The sequence below is a fragment of the Manacus vitellinus genome, unplaced genomic scaffold, assembly GCF_001715985.3.
Source record: "Manacus vitellinus isolate BGI_N305 unplaced genomic scaffold, ASM171598v3 scaffold_4_pilon, whole genome shotgun sequence".
Classification (NCBI taxonomy): domain Eukaryota; kingdom Metazoa; phylum Chordata; class Aves; order Passeriformes; family Pipridae; genus Manacus; species Manacus vitellinus.
The window spans coordinates 9,536,933-9,554,322 of NW_021940604.1; the positions used below are offsets into that span (position 1 = coordinate 9,536,933).

General features: G+C 40.4%; 1 protein-coding gene across 1 annotated transcript; it reads left to right on the forward strand.

Annotated features, from left to right (window-relative positions):
* Positions 1–16,269, forward strand: LOC103765404 (p53 apoptosis effector related to PMP-22). The gene is made up of 4 exons (XM_018077844.2): positions 1–63; positions 151–466; positions 13,993–14,136; positions 14,362–16,269. Exons 2-4 carry the CDS (start codon positions 262–264, stop codon positions 14,574–14,576), a joined length of 564 nt encoding a protein of 187 aa, XP_017933333.2. The 5' UTR covers positions 1–63; positions 151–261; the 3' UTR covers positions 14,577–16,269.
* Positions 16,270–17,390: the final 1,121 nt, after the last annotated feature.

Consider the following 17,390-nt stretch of genomic DNA (forward strand, 5'->3'; position numbering starts at 1 on the left):
CGAAGCTTCTCCCCAGCTCAACTGGTTATTGCTCAGCGGCAGCTCTTACTCATCTGAATCTAGGTGGAGCTCCTTTCTTCCCTCCATTCCTCCCTCCCCTCTGCTGTGTCTCTCCTGACTTTTCTCAATCATCCGTACATGCGGCCGTAGGTACCGGAACTCACTTTCCGGGACCTTTGCAGAAGTACCCACTGCTTTGCGTTGCTGAGTCTGCGGCAGAGACAGCTGTTCCCGTCCCACCAGCCACCCCTGCCCTGAACAATGGTGAAGTACGGCCTCGACTACACGCGGTGCAGATGGATCCTACCCCTGCTCCTAGGCATAGGAGTCATCTTTGGTATCATTGCGCTGGCGGGCAGGGGCTGGCTGGAGTCGCAGACCTTGCCCTACGTGCAGCAAGCGTCGTTATGGCAGAACTGCAGGAGGCTGGGTGGGGAATGGAGCTGCGAGTCCCTCATGGGTTACGGTAAGCGCCTGCAAGGGTGGCGGGGAGCAGTCTCTGAAGCAGCGGGTCACATCTCCAAACTCATCTTCCCTCGGCTCTCCTAACTGTATCACCTAATATCTGGCATTTATATATGAGGTTATGGGCAATAGGAATTGTCACTGAAATACATCAAGGCTTTTGCCTAAACGGGTGAAGAAATAAAATGCCCTCACCCCTGTGAAATAAAAAACTGATGGGTTACATAATACAAAAAAACCCCACACGTGGTAATGTATCAGTGCAGAAAATATTACATCATTTTCTTCCTCTCTTAGAAGAAGCTGGTAACCTCTTCTCACTAATCACTACTTTTCAAAACTTAACGGCTACTGCTGATCAAATATCCAAACAGCAGGTTGTGTGGGTAAGCCTGGCATTAGTGTGACAAGCAAGTCTGAGTGCCAGCAAGAAATGAGGAGGTAAAAATGTAAGATGGTAGGAAAGTATTCCCAGGGAGTGTCAGGCTGCAGAACGCTGCCCTGAAACTGCTCCGGTAGGTGGGTCGTGTGAAAAAGTCTCCTTGTGATTATGAAAGAAAGCTTTAAAAGATGAAAGGATTTCTTGTTTGTAATAAGTTTTGGTTAAGTATGCTATTAAACATGTTGTTGACCCAGGTGCAATCTTCAGCTTGAGAAGATGTAAACCACTGAGCCTGAAGAAGAGCCCAAGAGAAGGGTCACTCTACATGTGCCCTGTTTCTTTTTTTTTCCTTTTTTTTTTCTTTCTGTATATCTGCTATTGGCCATGGTCTGAAATAAGTAATTGTGAATGAAGGGCTGTTAGCCTGAGCCAGGAGGAAAGTTCAAGTGTTCTTAAAATTTATGATAATTCAAATGAAAAGGAAGAACATTTTCTCCAAGGCTAAGAATCTCAGTTTTATTGTTGAAAATGAGTGTAAAAACACTTGCAGAAGCAGTCTCAGGGATCATTTATTACAGCTTTTCAAAATTGTTCCGGAAAGTTTATTGTACATCATCAAACTCTACCTTCTATGCACAAAATTTGGCTGTAATGAGTTAATTGTAGCAGGCCTCTGTGAGTGCTGGGCTCCAGGGCAAGACCAGTGCTATTGAGCATCACACCTAGTCCTGCTCTCAGGGCTCCACAATCAGCTGTGTGGCTGGGCATAAGTCAAGCCAGCAAATTGGCCTCTGGTACATGGCACTAGAGTGCAGGAGAGAGAACATCATGCTTAGCAAAGGGCTTCTCCCTAAACTTCTCCTCCTAGGCTTCCCAAAGAGTCAGCCGTCCTCTTGATCTCCAGGTTAGGCCCTAGAAAATGCCACAAATGCCTGCTTTAACTGGAGAGAAAATACCAAGACATTTCACCTTGCTTCTCTTGATAATATAAGAGAATTGTCACCTTGCTTCCAGGTCCTATATGATTGTTTGGCATTTCACTTCCTTATTCCGCCTCACTCTGATAGCCTTGAATTCTGCATTTGTATGCAGTTTCCCACTGGACAGCATCTACAGACAAACCAGTCCCTCTATGAGGACTATCCTACAGTGTCTGGGGTTGCCATGAATCATACCCACAGTAAGTCCAGCACTTTTAACACAGATATGTTGGACTTGGTACACATATGCAGAATATTATATGGCGGCTACGTTGGACACTAATGATGTTTCTGAAAGCATTAGAAATGCTGTTCACGAGCTGCATGACTGCCTTATGCTCTCAATGGGCATGCATCCATCATTTGACCTCTTCACAGTGACTAAATACCCAGGAAACATAAGCAAATCCTGAAAATGCTCCTGGACAAAATTTCTAGGTAGAAGAGAAGAATATGTCTGGGACAATGGAGTCACTTAGCCTGTGGGAGAATATGTAAAGCCTGTATGTAAACAATGGGTGCATAGGCCAGGTGACAGTGGATTACACTGCCAGGCTTCTGCCTCTGCAAGATTATGCCATTAAAATGCAGATCCTGTCCTTCACAGGGGTGAGTTATTCCTAGCCCCTGAGAGGTCTGTAGATTGACTCTTAAAGATGTGATCTCGTGACACTGTCCTGATCTTTCCAGACCTTTCCCTCAGACATCTTTTCTCCAGAGGTGGGTTGTGCTCAGATCCAATCCTGGTCTCTGTTTTTCTTTGCTCAGTGGTGTGGGATTGGGATTTTTCTTCTGTGACTCCTGCTTTTTCTTATGCAGGGTACAGGTGGCTGATGCTGGTCTTGGATTCCGACCAAAAGACAAGGCCATGAGACAGCATCTCACTTGTGACATAAGGTCTTGTATTGAGCCTGAGTCTGCCTGCCTCAGTGTTTAAACATAGGGTTTTAACAATTCTGGGATTCTGTTTATCCACTGTACTCCAGAAAGGCCTTGGAAAACAAGCAGTCAGCATCATGTGGGATGTTTAACTTTGTGCCAAGCTAAATACAGTGCTGGTTAAACAGAGTGTAATTATCCACCTTCCTGAGTGCAGAGACAAAAGACATGGTGTAAACATAAATGACAGAAGTGTTTTACATCCTTCCTGAGATGAGATCTCTTTCCCCCCTCTATGCCACAGTTTCCATCTTGTTTCTTCTGATCTTTACTTTCAGCTTCCCTGTCTAATCTGCCACTAGCTGGGTAGGTTCTGAAATTCCTGCGGGGATGGTTTCACTGATATATGTGATATGCATGTGTACTCCAGCAGCTGCCAGGAAATATTGTCAACATGATTTGGACAGTGTAGTTATCTTAATCCACTTCAGACATCTTCATCATATCATAATTAGATATAATTGTAACATTCTTGCAAGTTTTTAATTATAATGTGCAAATTCAAATCAAATGCTGCACGTGCAATGTTTATAATTCCCCTTGAATTTCTGCTGTTTGGCTTAAGATATGTTTATACACATTCAGAAGACAGAAACCCAGCATCATTGAGGTTGGTCAGATTGGAAGGGAAGCAGGTTGAATGTTTCATTGGCTGCACCAGTGGAGTTTGGAGTCTCCAAATAGCTGCTTAAACTGGCAGAATTAAAACCTCACAGGGTCACAGGGAAGACTTTTTTTTTTTTTTGAAAGCCAGTAGAGTAGCTCCACTTGTGCAGTTGTCTGTTGTGAAAGCATCTGTTCACCCGTGATCTTTTGCAAAGTTTATGAGCTCTGTGAAAAGTGAGAATAGGAAGAGTTTATACAGTTATCTTCTCCAAGAGTTCAGATCATCTGCTTTAACCATATGACACTCATGTAGACTTTATCATAAGTCTTTTACTTTTCAAGCATATTTAGTTCAAATAAATAGAACTTTCTAGGTAAAAATGTCTAGTGCATTGGGACACTTAGAATGCGTTGAGTTTAGGATGAAGAGCTGAGAGATACAAACAGTAGCTCTTCATTGTTCTGTCTTTATGAAGAGAGATGAAGATATTTGGATAGAGAATGAGCATGATATGGAATATATCTGTCTGGGACATGGCTAAGTTCACAAAGAAAATGCAGAGGTTAAACCCCACCATGAAGCTGGTATAGCACTCCTCTGTTTTTCTTGATCTTTGCTATATTGCTTCTCTTGAACAAGGTGTGTCTTGCAGACCTGAGACACTTTTTCAGTATGTAATTTTATTCCACTGTAGGCTTTGAAGATGTTTAAACATGTGTAGGTTTGTCTGGGGGAAAATAACTGATTTTATTAGTCTCAATGTGATGCATAATGGGGTGAAAAACTTGTGATTACACTTGTCCCATCTTATGTTCCACCCAGCCCTGCAGCTCTTCCATGTGCAGATGCTGCCATCAAAACAACTGAAAGGTTGAAGCTTGAAGTTTAAATTGAAGTTATCAGCTCATTTGCATAGTGCAAACAGAGATCTTGGGGAAAAAAATCAGGAAAAGGCTTTTCCACATCGCAAGTGGAATCCAGTTCCTCAGTTATTTTCACATCATAGTATTCAATTATAGCCTTTTTCTAGGATGTGTGGAGGTTTTAGTGGCTATGGAGATTAGTGGAGGGATGAATGATTTTGCCATGTGGAAAGGACACCTTCCTGCAGCTTGTCTTCCAGGTAAATCACTGGCAACTGTATTCTAGGTAATTCCAGTTTTATTTTGATCTTTGAATATTAGTGCAATACTACAAGATATGGAGGCTAGTATAGTATGATTATAATGAAAAAAATTACTTCAAATATGACAGTGGATGAGTATGGCTGCAAGATAAGTGAAAGAAGGGAATGTTGCAAAGGTAATAATCCTCTTGAGGAAAGAAATATTCTGCATCCCCTTTGATGAGTAGATTTTCTTCCCCTGTTTTGCCTGTATCAGGCTCTTATTTCTGGAGAATCTTTTGCTATGATGAAGCATTCTTTATTATTCTGGAGGAGGAACAAAATGGAAATCACTGAATAAAAGGGTAATGATGCAACAGCAGGTACAATCCTCAGGGAATGATACAACAGCAAGGTTCATGGTGTGGTTGGGATCAGTTTCCAAGCAGCGAAGACCCTCTCTTGGTACTACACCTGCCACTGGACTTGCACTGCTGGCCACACAGCTCTCTCCCTCTGGAAAACTACCTTCTCCGTCAGACCAGTGACTCGTCACACCTGGGGCACAGGGCAGACCAGGCACCAAGTTTCACCATTGCCACGCTACCTACGTAAAACTGTTTTGCCTTTCCCCGCGTTCCCATAGCATCTGACAGCCAGCACCTAATTCCAGGTGTGGGGAAACCCAGAGGGACAGAATGGAATACAGCAGGGCTTGGGAGGAGGAGCAAGCAGTCCCAGTGGCTCTTTGGCATCTGAGAGTGTCTGTACATTGGAACAGAAATGAAGCAAGCAAATAACTGTGCTTTTGAAGCAGGGACCAGCTGAAGTCACAGTGCCTTTATTGCAGATTTTCCCCAAAGTCAAGGTTCTGCATTTAACAGCTTTCAGAATCTGGTAATATTCAAGTAGATTTGTGAAAGTGTCCTTGCAGCTGTAAAACAAAGGCTCAGGATGTTTCTGACCAGACCAAGGAAGCCTGTGGGAGAGCTCAGGATGGACCCCAGCTCTATGCCCTGTAAATGGCGCAGATTACAGGGCAAGCCTTGACTCCTTTGACGCAGGGTGAACTGAAAATGAAAGCCTTTTGCCGTTCCTACTGTACTGTAGCATGAAATGGTTATATTTATCTAGAGTGATTGCCTGTAGTTTAATGACAATGTGTGGAGAAGCACACAATTTCCTGTCATCAGTCTCCTAAAAGTCTAGCGTTACCTGGGACTAACCAGTGAGAAATGACATTACAAGATTAGTTACTTAATAATGTAGAATATTCAATAATTATTCAAAACACAGAATTATAGAAAATACAGTCTCAAACATATAGAGTAATGAAAATATCACAACAGAGTATTTAAGGAACTCTGCTGCAAGAACGAAAGAAAAAATTCTATTTTTCCCCATCTTGTAGGGGACACTTCATTGTTTCTAAAAAGTTATAAGAGAAGGGAATCAAGCCCAGAGAATTTAATTACCATGGCATTTTTCATTTCTCATCTGCAATTGCTAACATGCTTTCCCTTGTAATTTAAGAGCTTGTCCTTTTATAATTTTAGTGGCAGATTCATTTAATCAGAGTATTTTCTAAATAATAGTTATGTTCTTGAGCAATTAATTCTACAAACCTCCCTTTAATAACTACAGTTAGATTGGGTGGAAAAATAGCAGTTATGTAGAGGGTTCTCGTCTCCCCATCAGGAAATATGAACTGCTAGTGTTGAGGACTTTGTGAAGATCCTCAACACTCTGTGTTCAGGACCTGAAATGCTTGAGAGAGGATTCCATTCACTCACACACACACAGGAGTCATCTCTGCTGAAACCACGTGGGAACTTGTGGCCAAGCTCTCAATTCTCTTCACCTCATCTCTTCCTCTGGCTTACTGAGGCAATCTGATACAGCAGAGCTGTAATAACCTCTCCATAGTCTGAACAGTGATAAGGGTGGCAAGATGCACTCACAATTTCACTGTAGGTTTAAACAGTCAGATTGCTTAAGTGGAAAAGTGTTATGTAAGAAAATAAATGAAACTCTCAAAACATTTTTTCACATTTCTATGTCACTTCTCACTGGCAGCTTGTGTTGTTCTGAGCAATTTTAAACACATTGACTCAGTGAGTGTTGTAATGCTATGTTTCTTCTTGGTTAAGTACCATTACAAAATATCTCATTGGTCAAAAATTCCCAGGAACTCAAGGTAGTTTGTGGCATGATGGCAGTAGCCCATGTCCCAGAGGTATCTAGCTTCCTTCTACTAGTACTAAATCGCACTTCAGATCACTTCAGGTGCATCAAATCTGCAATTTAATACACCTAATGTCACCTATTATGTTGACATATGTCAACGTAATGTCACCTATTATGCACACTGTGCCCAAATCAGGCCCCAAATACAGGAAGTCTCTATGCAGTTCATTAAACAATGCCATTAGCACTAAGGAGCAAGTGATGAAAATTTTCAGGAGGCATTGTAAACATTCTTACTGTTTAATTTGTAAGAACAGTAAATAGAATTAATGTATTTTTAAGAGCACAAAGCACCATTTCTGCCTACATGTTGGGGTTTTATTTTGCAAATGGTGAAATTTTGCTTCTAAGAGAAAATCAGGTCCAGATTCACAGCTGCTGTCTGTTAGAGGGAAATTCCCTAGTGCAAAAGGCAACTTTCAGCAAGGTTCCAGAACAAAGTTTGCTCACAGCATAAAAACTTCAGATCAAGAGTGAGAACAATACTTGGTGCATATGGAAATAAGATGTAAATTCAGTGTTCTTTAGTCTCAAATGTCTCTGGGAATATAAAACTTTAAAAGAACTTTTTTGGAAAGGTTCCACTCTGCTGTTTTGATTAGAAGTCCTAGTTCATAGCCTGTGTTATTATGAAAATTGGTTCTAGTTAATTCACATTTGGTATTTCAGCCCATCTTTAACTCAGGGGTAGTTAGGGAGCCGGTACATCTTGCTATTCTCATTACCTGAGCTTATGTAAATGAACTGATTAATCAATGCCTTATCTGTTTCATTTATCTGATCCTACCAACTCCCATATACACATCCAAGTGTAAGTAATCCTGCTTTAATTTAAAATAAATAGGAAAAAACAGAAGGAAAAAATGTTATAGCATTAAAGTGTATGAGACTGAGTATTAATCCTGAGATATTCTCAGTGTATGCAACTGCTTCTCAAGATAATGTGAGATAGGGGTACTCCCTGACTCTCATGAGCAAACCTTTAATTTTGAGGCACTATGTGTGCATTATTTTTAATAGCTAACTTACTCCCTTGGTGCTCACTTTGATGATGGCTCTACACCCTCTGCCACTTCTGCCTTCCTAGCGCTAAGTAAGCATCAGGAAGCAGCTCTCATTAATAGAACACTTGCAGAAGCCAGCTTCTAAGTCAAGTCTGTACATGTCTGAGCTTATTATGAGATGAATTTGAACCACTCCCTGAAGATGTAACTGCTCCTCCCCTCAAATTCAAGTTGGAATAGCTTCTCAGTTTAATTGCTTACCTCAGTAAGAGGGGAGGGTTGCTGATTACATGGAGGCTTTGCCTGTGTTTGTTTGTGAGTGAAGTCAGTAGTGAGGAATTAATAGGTTTTTGCTTTAAAGGAATTAAAGCCCTACAAATCACACTGAACTATCACTTTAGCACTCAGCTGTGGTCAAGACTGCCTTCTGCTAATATGTACTGTGTTTTATTGAGAGATGACATATGCATAGAGGTTCTTGTCCTTAATGTTGTCATTTAAAATCATTATTATGGGGTAATTGTCATAAAGTCCTAATCCTTTCTTGTTTATATGGGACCTGTTACTGATCACCAAGAAACTTTTGCAATGACATTATCTTAGCGTGAACCTAAATAGGTCATTCTCTGTTTCCATGGTTGTCTCTTAAATAGTGGCAGGCTAAAAGCTGGTTCCAGGTCCCATAAAAATGGCTTTCATGTTATGAGATAATACTCTGCTATTAAATGAGAAATCCATAATAACTGCCAATGAACTCTAAAGAAGTAATGCCAGGGGAATTAAGAATGGAGTTACCAAAAAGGGAGCCACACAGAAGGACTAAAAATTATGTATTCCACTCCAAAGGTTAAAACTCACACAAAAAAAATTCAAAGGAAATCATCCAGTATTGACTACTGTTGGAAAGATACACAGAAAGTCAAGTTGCTTCAAAAATGATCAAGATATAATGAAGACAGAAACTCAGAAAATAGTGCACATCCAATCATGCCTTTGATTTTTTTCTCATTTTATTCTGTTCATAAATTATGCATGACTAACATATGATTTTTCCTCATTTGTACAGATTTCCTTTGAAACTATTTTCGGTCAATAGCTTTCAGTCTGCACGTGCAATTTATCCATAAGCTGCTTTTAATAGTTTTGGATTTATCTTAGCTGTATACAAACACATGCACATGGGTATTTCAATGCCAGCTCATGTGATCAGCAAACAGTTGCAGAGATTTCAATGTACATTTATTTTCAGAAAGAGTGCAGAAATTTCCCACAGTTGGCATGTTGTGGAGTTGGGATTTCCAGGAGACAGGATATTGCACTGTTTAGTGTTGCACAGGTAACATGGGGAATCCAGAGTCCTGATGACAGCAGCTTGCACATACACTAGCAGCTTGTAACCCTTCAGCTGACAGAGGTGTGTTAATGAGTTTGATGGACCATCTTAAGATTCAGAAATCACATGTTCTGCTGTAAAGATGGGCACTTTCACATAGAAACTTTCTTGAGGAGTACAAACCAAAGGGAAATGGGTAAACCCTGGTCAAAGCAGTCCCTTTTCAAAGTGAAGCATGTGCTCTGTAGTGTTCACCACACCCTGAAGAAGAATGTCATGTTGAGAAACCCAAGTGAGTTCAGCTCTGTTTCCAAAATAATACTCTTTCCCTTTAATCAAAGAGATGTAAAACAGGTTGAGCTTTGCAAACTCAGCCCAGAAACATTCTCATTACATACAACAGAGAAATGAATTGCCACCATTGCAGATTTTAATTCTTGTAAGAATTGCTTTGCAAGATTGTAGATAGAACTGCAGCATTTGTGTTTCTTTCCCTTGGTAGTATGAAGGATAATAGAGAAAAATATTAGTCTGTTACATTTTCTCCTCCCGATCCCTGTTCCTTTTGAATTAAAGATATCCTTCCTCAAATGGCCGCACAATTCACTGCAGTGTTAAAATGATCAGTCAGCAAGAACCTGTAGGTAATCATTGGTGTCTTCAAGGTGGCAACAAACCTTTGTTTTTCTTCCCAGTGATAACTGTGTATTTAGCTTCCAGCCAGGAAGAAAATTTGGAGAAAAATGTTCTTATTGATTATACAAGGAACAGTACTCCTGAATTCTCTGGGGTGACTTTCAGAAAATGTGACCAAAAGAGAGACTCGATAGTTTATGTGGTTTGGGGGTGCCAGATCAAGGAAAACAAGGGAATTTTATTGTGAATATTTTCCCATGTTTTGAAACACATACACCAGGAAAACAGGCATTTGCATTTGTCATGAGGGAAGTCGGCTTCCCATGCTATTTTCAAGGTACAACAGCTCTTTTTTGAGGGCACCATTTGGAGCATGAAAGATGGCAGGCTAAGGAAATACTAGGTCTGGTTGTTCGAAGTTTTGGCTCAATTTACTACTGACCAAGGAAGTTTGTTTCCTTATGTGTGAAGCACAAACAGTGTTTATGCTTTTGCAGACTGTAAAAGCAAGTGAGTAAAATCAGGAAGGTGGGAAACTGCAGGCACTCGGTCCTGGATCTCTAATTAAGTCCATCAGGTTCCCCATGGCTGCAGCCAGCTGCAGGATATTCTGAATGTGTTCATATGGTGCAATCCAAGAGGTAGTCATGCTACCTCCAAACTGATTTAGCTTTAATAGCAGAGTAATAAAGCTGCGTTATTATTGAATTCTGTCTCAGTTCATTATCTTGCTCATAAGAAACCATGAGTTCTGTCCTGGCTTGGGCGGGCTCTTTCTGGTCTCTAAATTAGCTCAGGGGTCTTCTCACACTGTAGGGAGTTTTAGAAGGCAGACATTTATTTTCGTTTTCCAGTAGTCACATATTACTGTATTCACTGTGGACAGCCCAGACTTTCACAAATCATTGGTGATTGACATACAAAACACTATTATCAGAAGCACTGTCCTTGCTCTGCTTGAGATAGACATAAAAACATGGGTTCCTTCTGTCTGTTTGGGTTAGCAAGGTCTTGTTTTAAGACAAAATTGCTCAGAAAATTACCAGTTAGAAGGAGTTTTGAAGAGTGGATGGTGTGTAGCTACCTACAAACCCTACAGAGTGTTCATTGGTGTTCTTTCAGCTGACAGAGGAACTAAAAAAGGGAGAAATAGGACTGGTACCAAAGTGTTACAGTATCCTGCTGGTATTCAAGGACACTTTTGCATAAACACATATTTCTTTTCTAACAAGCACATTTTAACTCTTAAACCGCCAAAACATCACCACCATTTTTGGGGCTGAGAAAACAGATCTCAGAAATTGCTGAATATGTTCAAAGACTCAGCTTGGTAACCTGTAACTCTGTTTCTCTTCTTGATTTGATGACAGTTGGACTGGATCCTTTCAGCTTTCAGCTGCCCTCTCTCCAGAGCCAAGCATACTTTCAGTTGGTGTCGCATCAGTGAGGATTCTTTGGCCTGGAGTACACATTTTTAAGAAAAAGCTTTGCAGTTAGAACAATTTATTTATGCTTTTGCTCAATGTTAAAACAAAAAAACCCCCCAACGTTGAAAGATAAGAAAATGTTTGGTCCAAATTAGCCACTTGTTTGTCAGTGGTTTTTGATCAATTTAATTCTACTAATTCTGATATTTTTAAGGAATTTTAAGTTCTAGTTCTATTGGTAAAGACAGTAAGCTACTTCAGTGCTCCTGGCTGGCACAAGGAAAAATAAACATCTTGGATATAGAAACAGTTGCAATTATTCTTGCACAAAGCTTTTGCTACCTTTTACCCTAGAAAGGTAAGGTGTTTACACACTCAGACTTAGTAGTCTTAGACTACTGATAGCTGCTGCTTTTTGTAAAAGACAAATGAAGTCAGTTCCTTAAAAATACCCCATAAAGACTCTTCCATGCAATCCTATTGCCTTACTTGGAGCTGCATATTGTTTTTCTTCCAACGTTGAGTTAATTTTTTTCTCTTCTATGGAAGTGACAGTCACAAAATTGGCTGTTAAGTGATTAAGCAATGTCTCCATCTGATGTAAGTATCCTGCAACAAACATGTCTCTTCTTGTCATAGAGCCATTGCCCAGCAGGCTGGGCGTGCGCCCAGTCTGCTTTCATACAGTCACAGCATTTGTAACACTTCTTCAGGAAAAACACCTGGGTGAGCCTGGCAGAGGAGGGAGATGCTGGCATAGGCAAGGTGCCACCACACATGGCTGCAGACACCAACCATGCCTCCCTGAGCCCCCAGCCCAGGTGATGCTCCCACCCCAGAATTCAGTGCTCTTCCATCAGCTCTTGGGAAGCAAGGCTGACCTTTGGCAGACTGGCAGTGGGCGAGACGGAATGCCTAGGACTCCTGGTGCCTCAGAACTTGCTGGGCAGGCAGCTGTTGAGTCTGCTCTAGGAAAGGACACTCCTTTGCCTGGGAGTTTTGTACCTAACCAGAACCAGTTGTGCACCTAAGAAAAACCATCACCTCTACATGTCCTTGTCACTTCACCCTTCTGACAAAAGTTATAGTTCTTGTATGCTGGATGGCAGTGAGGTCACAACTGCTGAGAGACTTCTCTTATGGCCAGGTGTCACTTTTTTGCCTTTAAGAGGGGTAACAGAGTGGCTGGGAGCAGGAGCCTCTTCAACAGGGTATATTGAGCAGTATAATAAATTCCTCTTCCTGAGTGTTTCTTCTAGTACTCTGCCTGAGGTGCTGTCCTCCCACCTGTGCCTCCACATTCAAGCCTACTGTAAACTCACAGAGAGAAGAGTTTGGGCTAAGATAATGGGCTAGAAAATGAGATGTAAGAACACGCTAGCTGTCCCTATCAGTCTTCTCAGGCAGCTGCCTGTTTACAGGAAAAAAATACAGCTGAAAAGCCTTATAAGCAGACAGAAAGTTTTTTGGCTTAAGAAAGAAAATGGACATGACATAAAACTGAAAATACACTGCAATAGCTAGAATGAAGCAGGGATCATAAATCAGGGGGGATGAAAGGGAAATTTGTTTTGATGGACTTATGGGAAGAAAAGGATATCTGGAAAATCCTGATCCATTTTTCTCATCTAATATAGTGGTGGTGTGGGGCCTGGGGGAAGAGCGATTTGTCACTCACTGGAAACAGGCCAGTGGCTTTCATGCATACCTGACTCTAGTCATGGGAAAGGCAGGACACTTTGCATTTAATTACTTGCGTGCTTAAAGCAAACAAATTGGCAGGTCACTGGATATCAAAAATCTTAACCTGCACAATTTCAGATGCAACTTTTACTGAACAGTGTGCACTGCATTTAAGTTGAATTGTAATTATCATCAGAGTTGTTTGAGATATGATAATTTTTTGGCATTGCTGCTGTATATATTTGGTTACAAGCCAAAACCTTACAAATGCATAGTGTATAGGTGAGGGGATGAAGTCTGTAGATGCCTAGCAGACTTCAACTGCTTACTCAATTTAAAACATAATTTAAAAAGTGTTATAATGGGTTTTTTACATTTAAAAGAGGAGACACTTTGATCTCTTTGAGTGGTAGTTGCTCCTCAAGACTTAAAATATTAAATAAATATTATTTTTCCAGTTATTATGCCAACATAATATGCTTTGCTTTGACATGTTATAACATAAAGTTATATAATTTGAAAATTAAAGAATTAATATCCTGAACAAGCTTGTCAAAATGAAGTGGTTCTAAATTTGTACCAACATTAGAGGTCAAATTTCTTTACAAAACAGATTCCAAATCCTTAACTCCATTTAAGACACAGAGCTAAACAAAGGCTGAAAGGCAGAAATCTCTGAATTTTGACATTTGTGGGCTACTGCCACACCTGTAAGTTTGCATGTGCTTGTATGAACTTTACATTTTAAAGGAAGAATTAAATTCATTTCAGGGCAGTCTAATTCCCCTTATCCATGCAAAATGAAGCTGATTTTATGGCATCTGCTGAGGTAACATTTGTTATTAAAGGAGGGTGTCCATTCTTACATTTTAAAGCCATTTTTGTCTAGACTCTTCATTGTTCAAGCTAAAGAATAAGCTTGCATGCAAGCCCCATTGGAATCCATGTGAGAGGACAAAGCTGGCATTTTTATGCATTCTGCACTTAATGCATGATTTTTTTTGTGGAACTCAAATGTTCACCTTTAAGAGGAGAGAAAGATCCCATGCTTTCTTTTTTGGGAGCTAACCTTCTTTTCACAGTTTTTAAAATGAACCTTTCATTATGAGCCACAGAAAAACAATCCAAAGGATTTTTTTTATTGTTTTTTGTTCCTTTCTAACGTATCTTCCTTCTGATTTCAGCTTGGGGAAGAGCTGCTGCTGCGACATACCTGGTTGGCTTTTTACTTCTAGTCATCTGTTTTGCTCTGGCCATCATAGCATTTGCCATTGACACACTTCGGTTCAACTTCATACGTGGGATTGGAGGCTTACTTTTTGTGGCTGGTAAGGAGTCAGGCTTAAAGTATGCAGATATATCCATACTAGAACTGATTATTTCCCTCTATACTCAAGTCCCTGCCTGTGTGCACCTGAGCTCTCTGGGAAAACTCAGGTCTGTCACAGCAGTGGATCAATTTTTAGATCCTCCAAAATGTGGGTGATTTTAGCTACAGGTATTATGGAATGGGCTAGATGTTAAACATCTTTTGTTCTCTCCTGTTTCTTCAGCTGTGTTCTCCATCATGGGCCTGGTCATTTATCCAGTAAAGTTCTCATCTGAAATGGAAATGACAGGAATTAATATGTTCAGCTGGGCTTATGGCTTTGGCTGGACCACCGCCATTATGGAAATATGCTTGGGATTCTTCTTCTGCTGCCTTCCTAACTATGAAGATCAGATCTTGGGTAACGTCAAGCCCACATATTTTTACTCTTCCCCATAAGCACCTGGAAAACTGTTTTCATATTCCAGAGATATCTGACAGACTAGCTATGTTTTTCAGAATATTGTCATCAGATGTTAGTAGAAAAGGCTGGAAACTTTTCAAATGTAAAAAAATGGCACTGGCATCTGCAATAAAGTTATTTACTCTATTTTGGACCTTTATATCTGATGTGGGTCGCTTAGATAAACTGTAAATGTTAAAAGATGTAGGTTTTCCTCATTCATTCCCATGAGTGGGGTGCATATGGATTCCATTGCATCTTCAATACAGTCATATTTTTAATTAAATTTAGAAAAGCCTTTTAAACTGGCAATTAACAGAACAATGTGTTTCACCTTCCTGAAGGAAAGCAACTCACAAAAAAATCCCATTTTATATGTATCATCTTTAATCTAAAGATTTTGCACATTTTTCAAGAAGTAAAATATCTTAATCCACCGATTAAGTGGTAAATTAATCAGCCAGCACTTCATAATTTTGCTTCCATTTTTCATTCATTCACTTAAGCTAAAAGGACAGGTTAAAAGAGGATTAAAGTCACGTACTAAAGCCAGGATCTTCACTTTTACCCATCCATATGGAATGTATTTATTTCTAAATATTAGCAAGAGTAAGCAAGGGCCATCAGTAATCCCTTAAAAATCCTGGCATGCCATTGCTGGTGCCACTACAGAGTGGGCAGAGGCAGAGGGGATTTCAAGCCACCCCTGTAAATTACAGACCTGGTTTGATAAAGCTCCTGGTGTGGTTTTCTTCTTGGGCATCTGACACTTTTTTCTGCTGTATCAAAAAACCTATGGCTTTAAAATGCTTTGTAATATGGTCCAGCTTTTTTATCCAGTGTAGAAAGGTTGGGTATGATTCCCCTACACCTGAGGAGTTGAGCTGGAGCAGTGTGAGTGTAAGTATCAAACAGTTGATAAAAGGCCCTTTATTCATTCATTTGTTGTTCTTTAGTAGTTTAAAAGTGGAAAATGCATATTGTCATATGTAACTGTAAAATGCATAAATACGCCTTGCCATCTCATACTAAAAAGCTCTCAAAGAGAAAATCACATCATAAACCACCTTTCAGCATCTTATACTCCATAGTGCCTCAAGCCTAGATATATTGCAAGCAATGAAGTATACTCAAGATTCTGCTGGTTTCTGCCTTGTTAAACCTGACTTTATAACATTCCATTTATTCTTAAAGGTGAAAAAAGAAAAAAGGATAATTTGTTATGTGGAAAAGAAGTCTTATCTAAACACTTAGCTGCGGAGGTTTATTAGCTTGTAACACATCTGCAATTTTTGTAACTATGTATGCTTTATGAAAAGTGCCCTGCCAAGTTTTCTTTACTCCGAAGGATAAGAGGTAGAAAAATTTTTAGTAAAACCTCTTGGTAACTGAAATCAATAAAGGCACAGGGCTTCACTTGGGTTTTTTGGGGCTTTTGTTTGTTCATTTGTTTAAGCAATTAACTCCATTCACTTCCAGGGAGTGTTTCTAACTTTGATCAATAAGCATAGGAGATGTATAAGACCAATGGGGAAAATAAATGCAACAAGGAATAGTTAGACAGGGACTTGTAAATACATTCAGAAGATATTTCTTAGCTGGAAGGAAATCAAAATGGAATAGAGTTGAGAACACAGTTTGTATTAAATAACTTGCAATTCTTTGTGTAATATTATCCATTCAGGAAAAAAAATCATAAATATTTTAATTATGCTTATTACACCTAATAAATTATGGTATCTATGTATTGTTTCAAAAATGAGTCTTAACTTTTGTTCTCTACTGAGATTGGAGAACTGTGGACTCTTCCAAAGCCTCCTCTTCTCAAGCACCACATTGGAGCACCTGGGTACGCTGGCTGGATTTTGAGAGGGGAGAATAACTTACACATCTAGCATCACAACAGCTTGTGTTATTCTTCAGTCCTATTCTGACTGTCTCCCAAGGCCTTTTGTACAAGCACATGAGAATAGTGCACATGCTCTGTTTGCTTATGGGCTACGTGCTGTCAGGTAACTATATGCATGATTCTGCGCTATAATGTGCTACAGCTCGTTTTGGCATGGATGGTAACACATTTGGTATTCACCACATAGGAAGCCAGAGCAGTCCTGCTCAATGTGTTTGCTCCAACAGATGTGTCAATCCCCTGGGGAAGCAAAAGGAACTTAAGCAACCGCCGTTTGTATTTACAATTTCTTTAACATTAGCTGGACACTGACAAAACATCTGGAGGTGGGGAAAGGTGCAAAAAGCAAGGTTTAGGAGTGTGACTCCAACCTTGATGAGAGAGCAGAGCATAATTAAAAAGTTAGCAAAATCTCCAGTGATCATCCCCCTTCCTTCCTCCTTGTCTTTGCTGCTCTCAGCAGCTTTACCACCTCCTCTCTTTCCTTCTCCTCCTTTTGCTCCTCCTCCTCCACAAGGGTGTCTGAGCAGTGCCAGGGCTGGAGGCAGTGGCTCTGCAGGACACAGCCCCAGTCCTCATTCCCCACTGCCACTTTCCCCTTTCTGGGAGAGAGGAGGAGTGAAGCAACTTTGCTGACCCCAGCACAGCAACAGGGATTCTAGCTTGGCTCCCTGCCCCAGGCCCTTCCTGGGAAAGGCTTTCCCTTAAAAAACAAGGAAGGCAGGTGGGTATCCAACAAGCAGAAGCATCAGAGGCACTAGGGTTCAAGTGCCTGCCTTTAGGGTAGTTTGCTTCCAGTCATGACAGACCAGTTCACCACAGATTCCTAAAAAAACACATCCTAAACCCTGAAGCAGAAAAACAGTGCAAAGAAGTACAGAACTGTTTTACAGATGCCAGT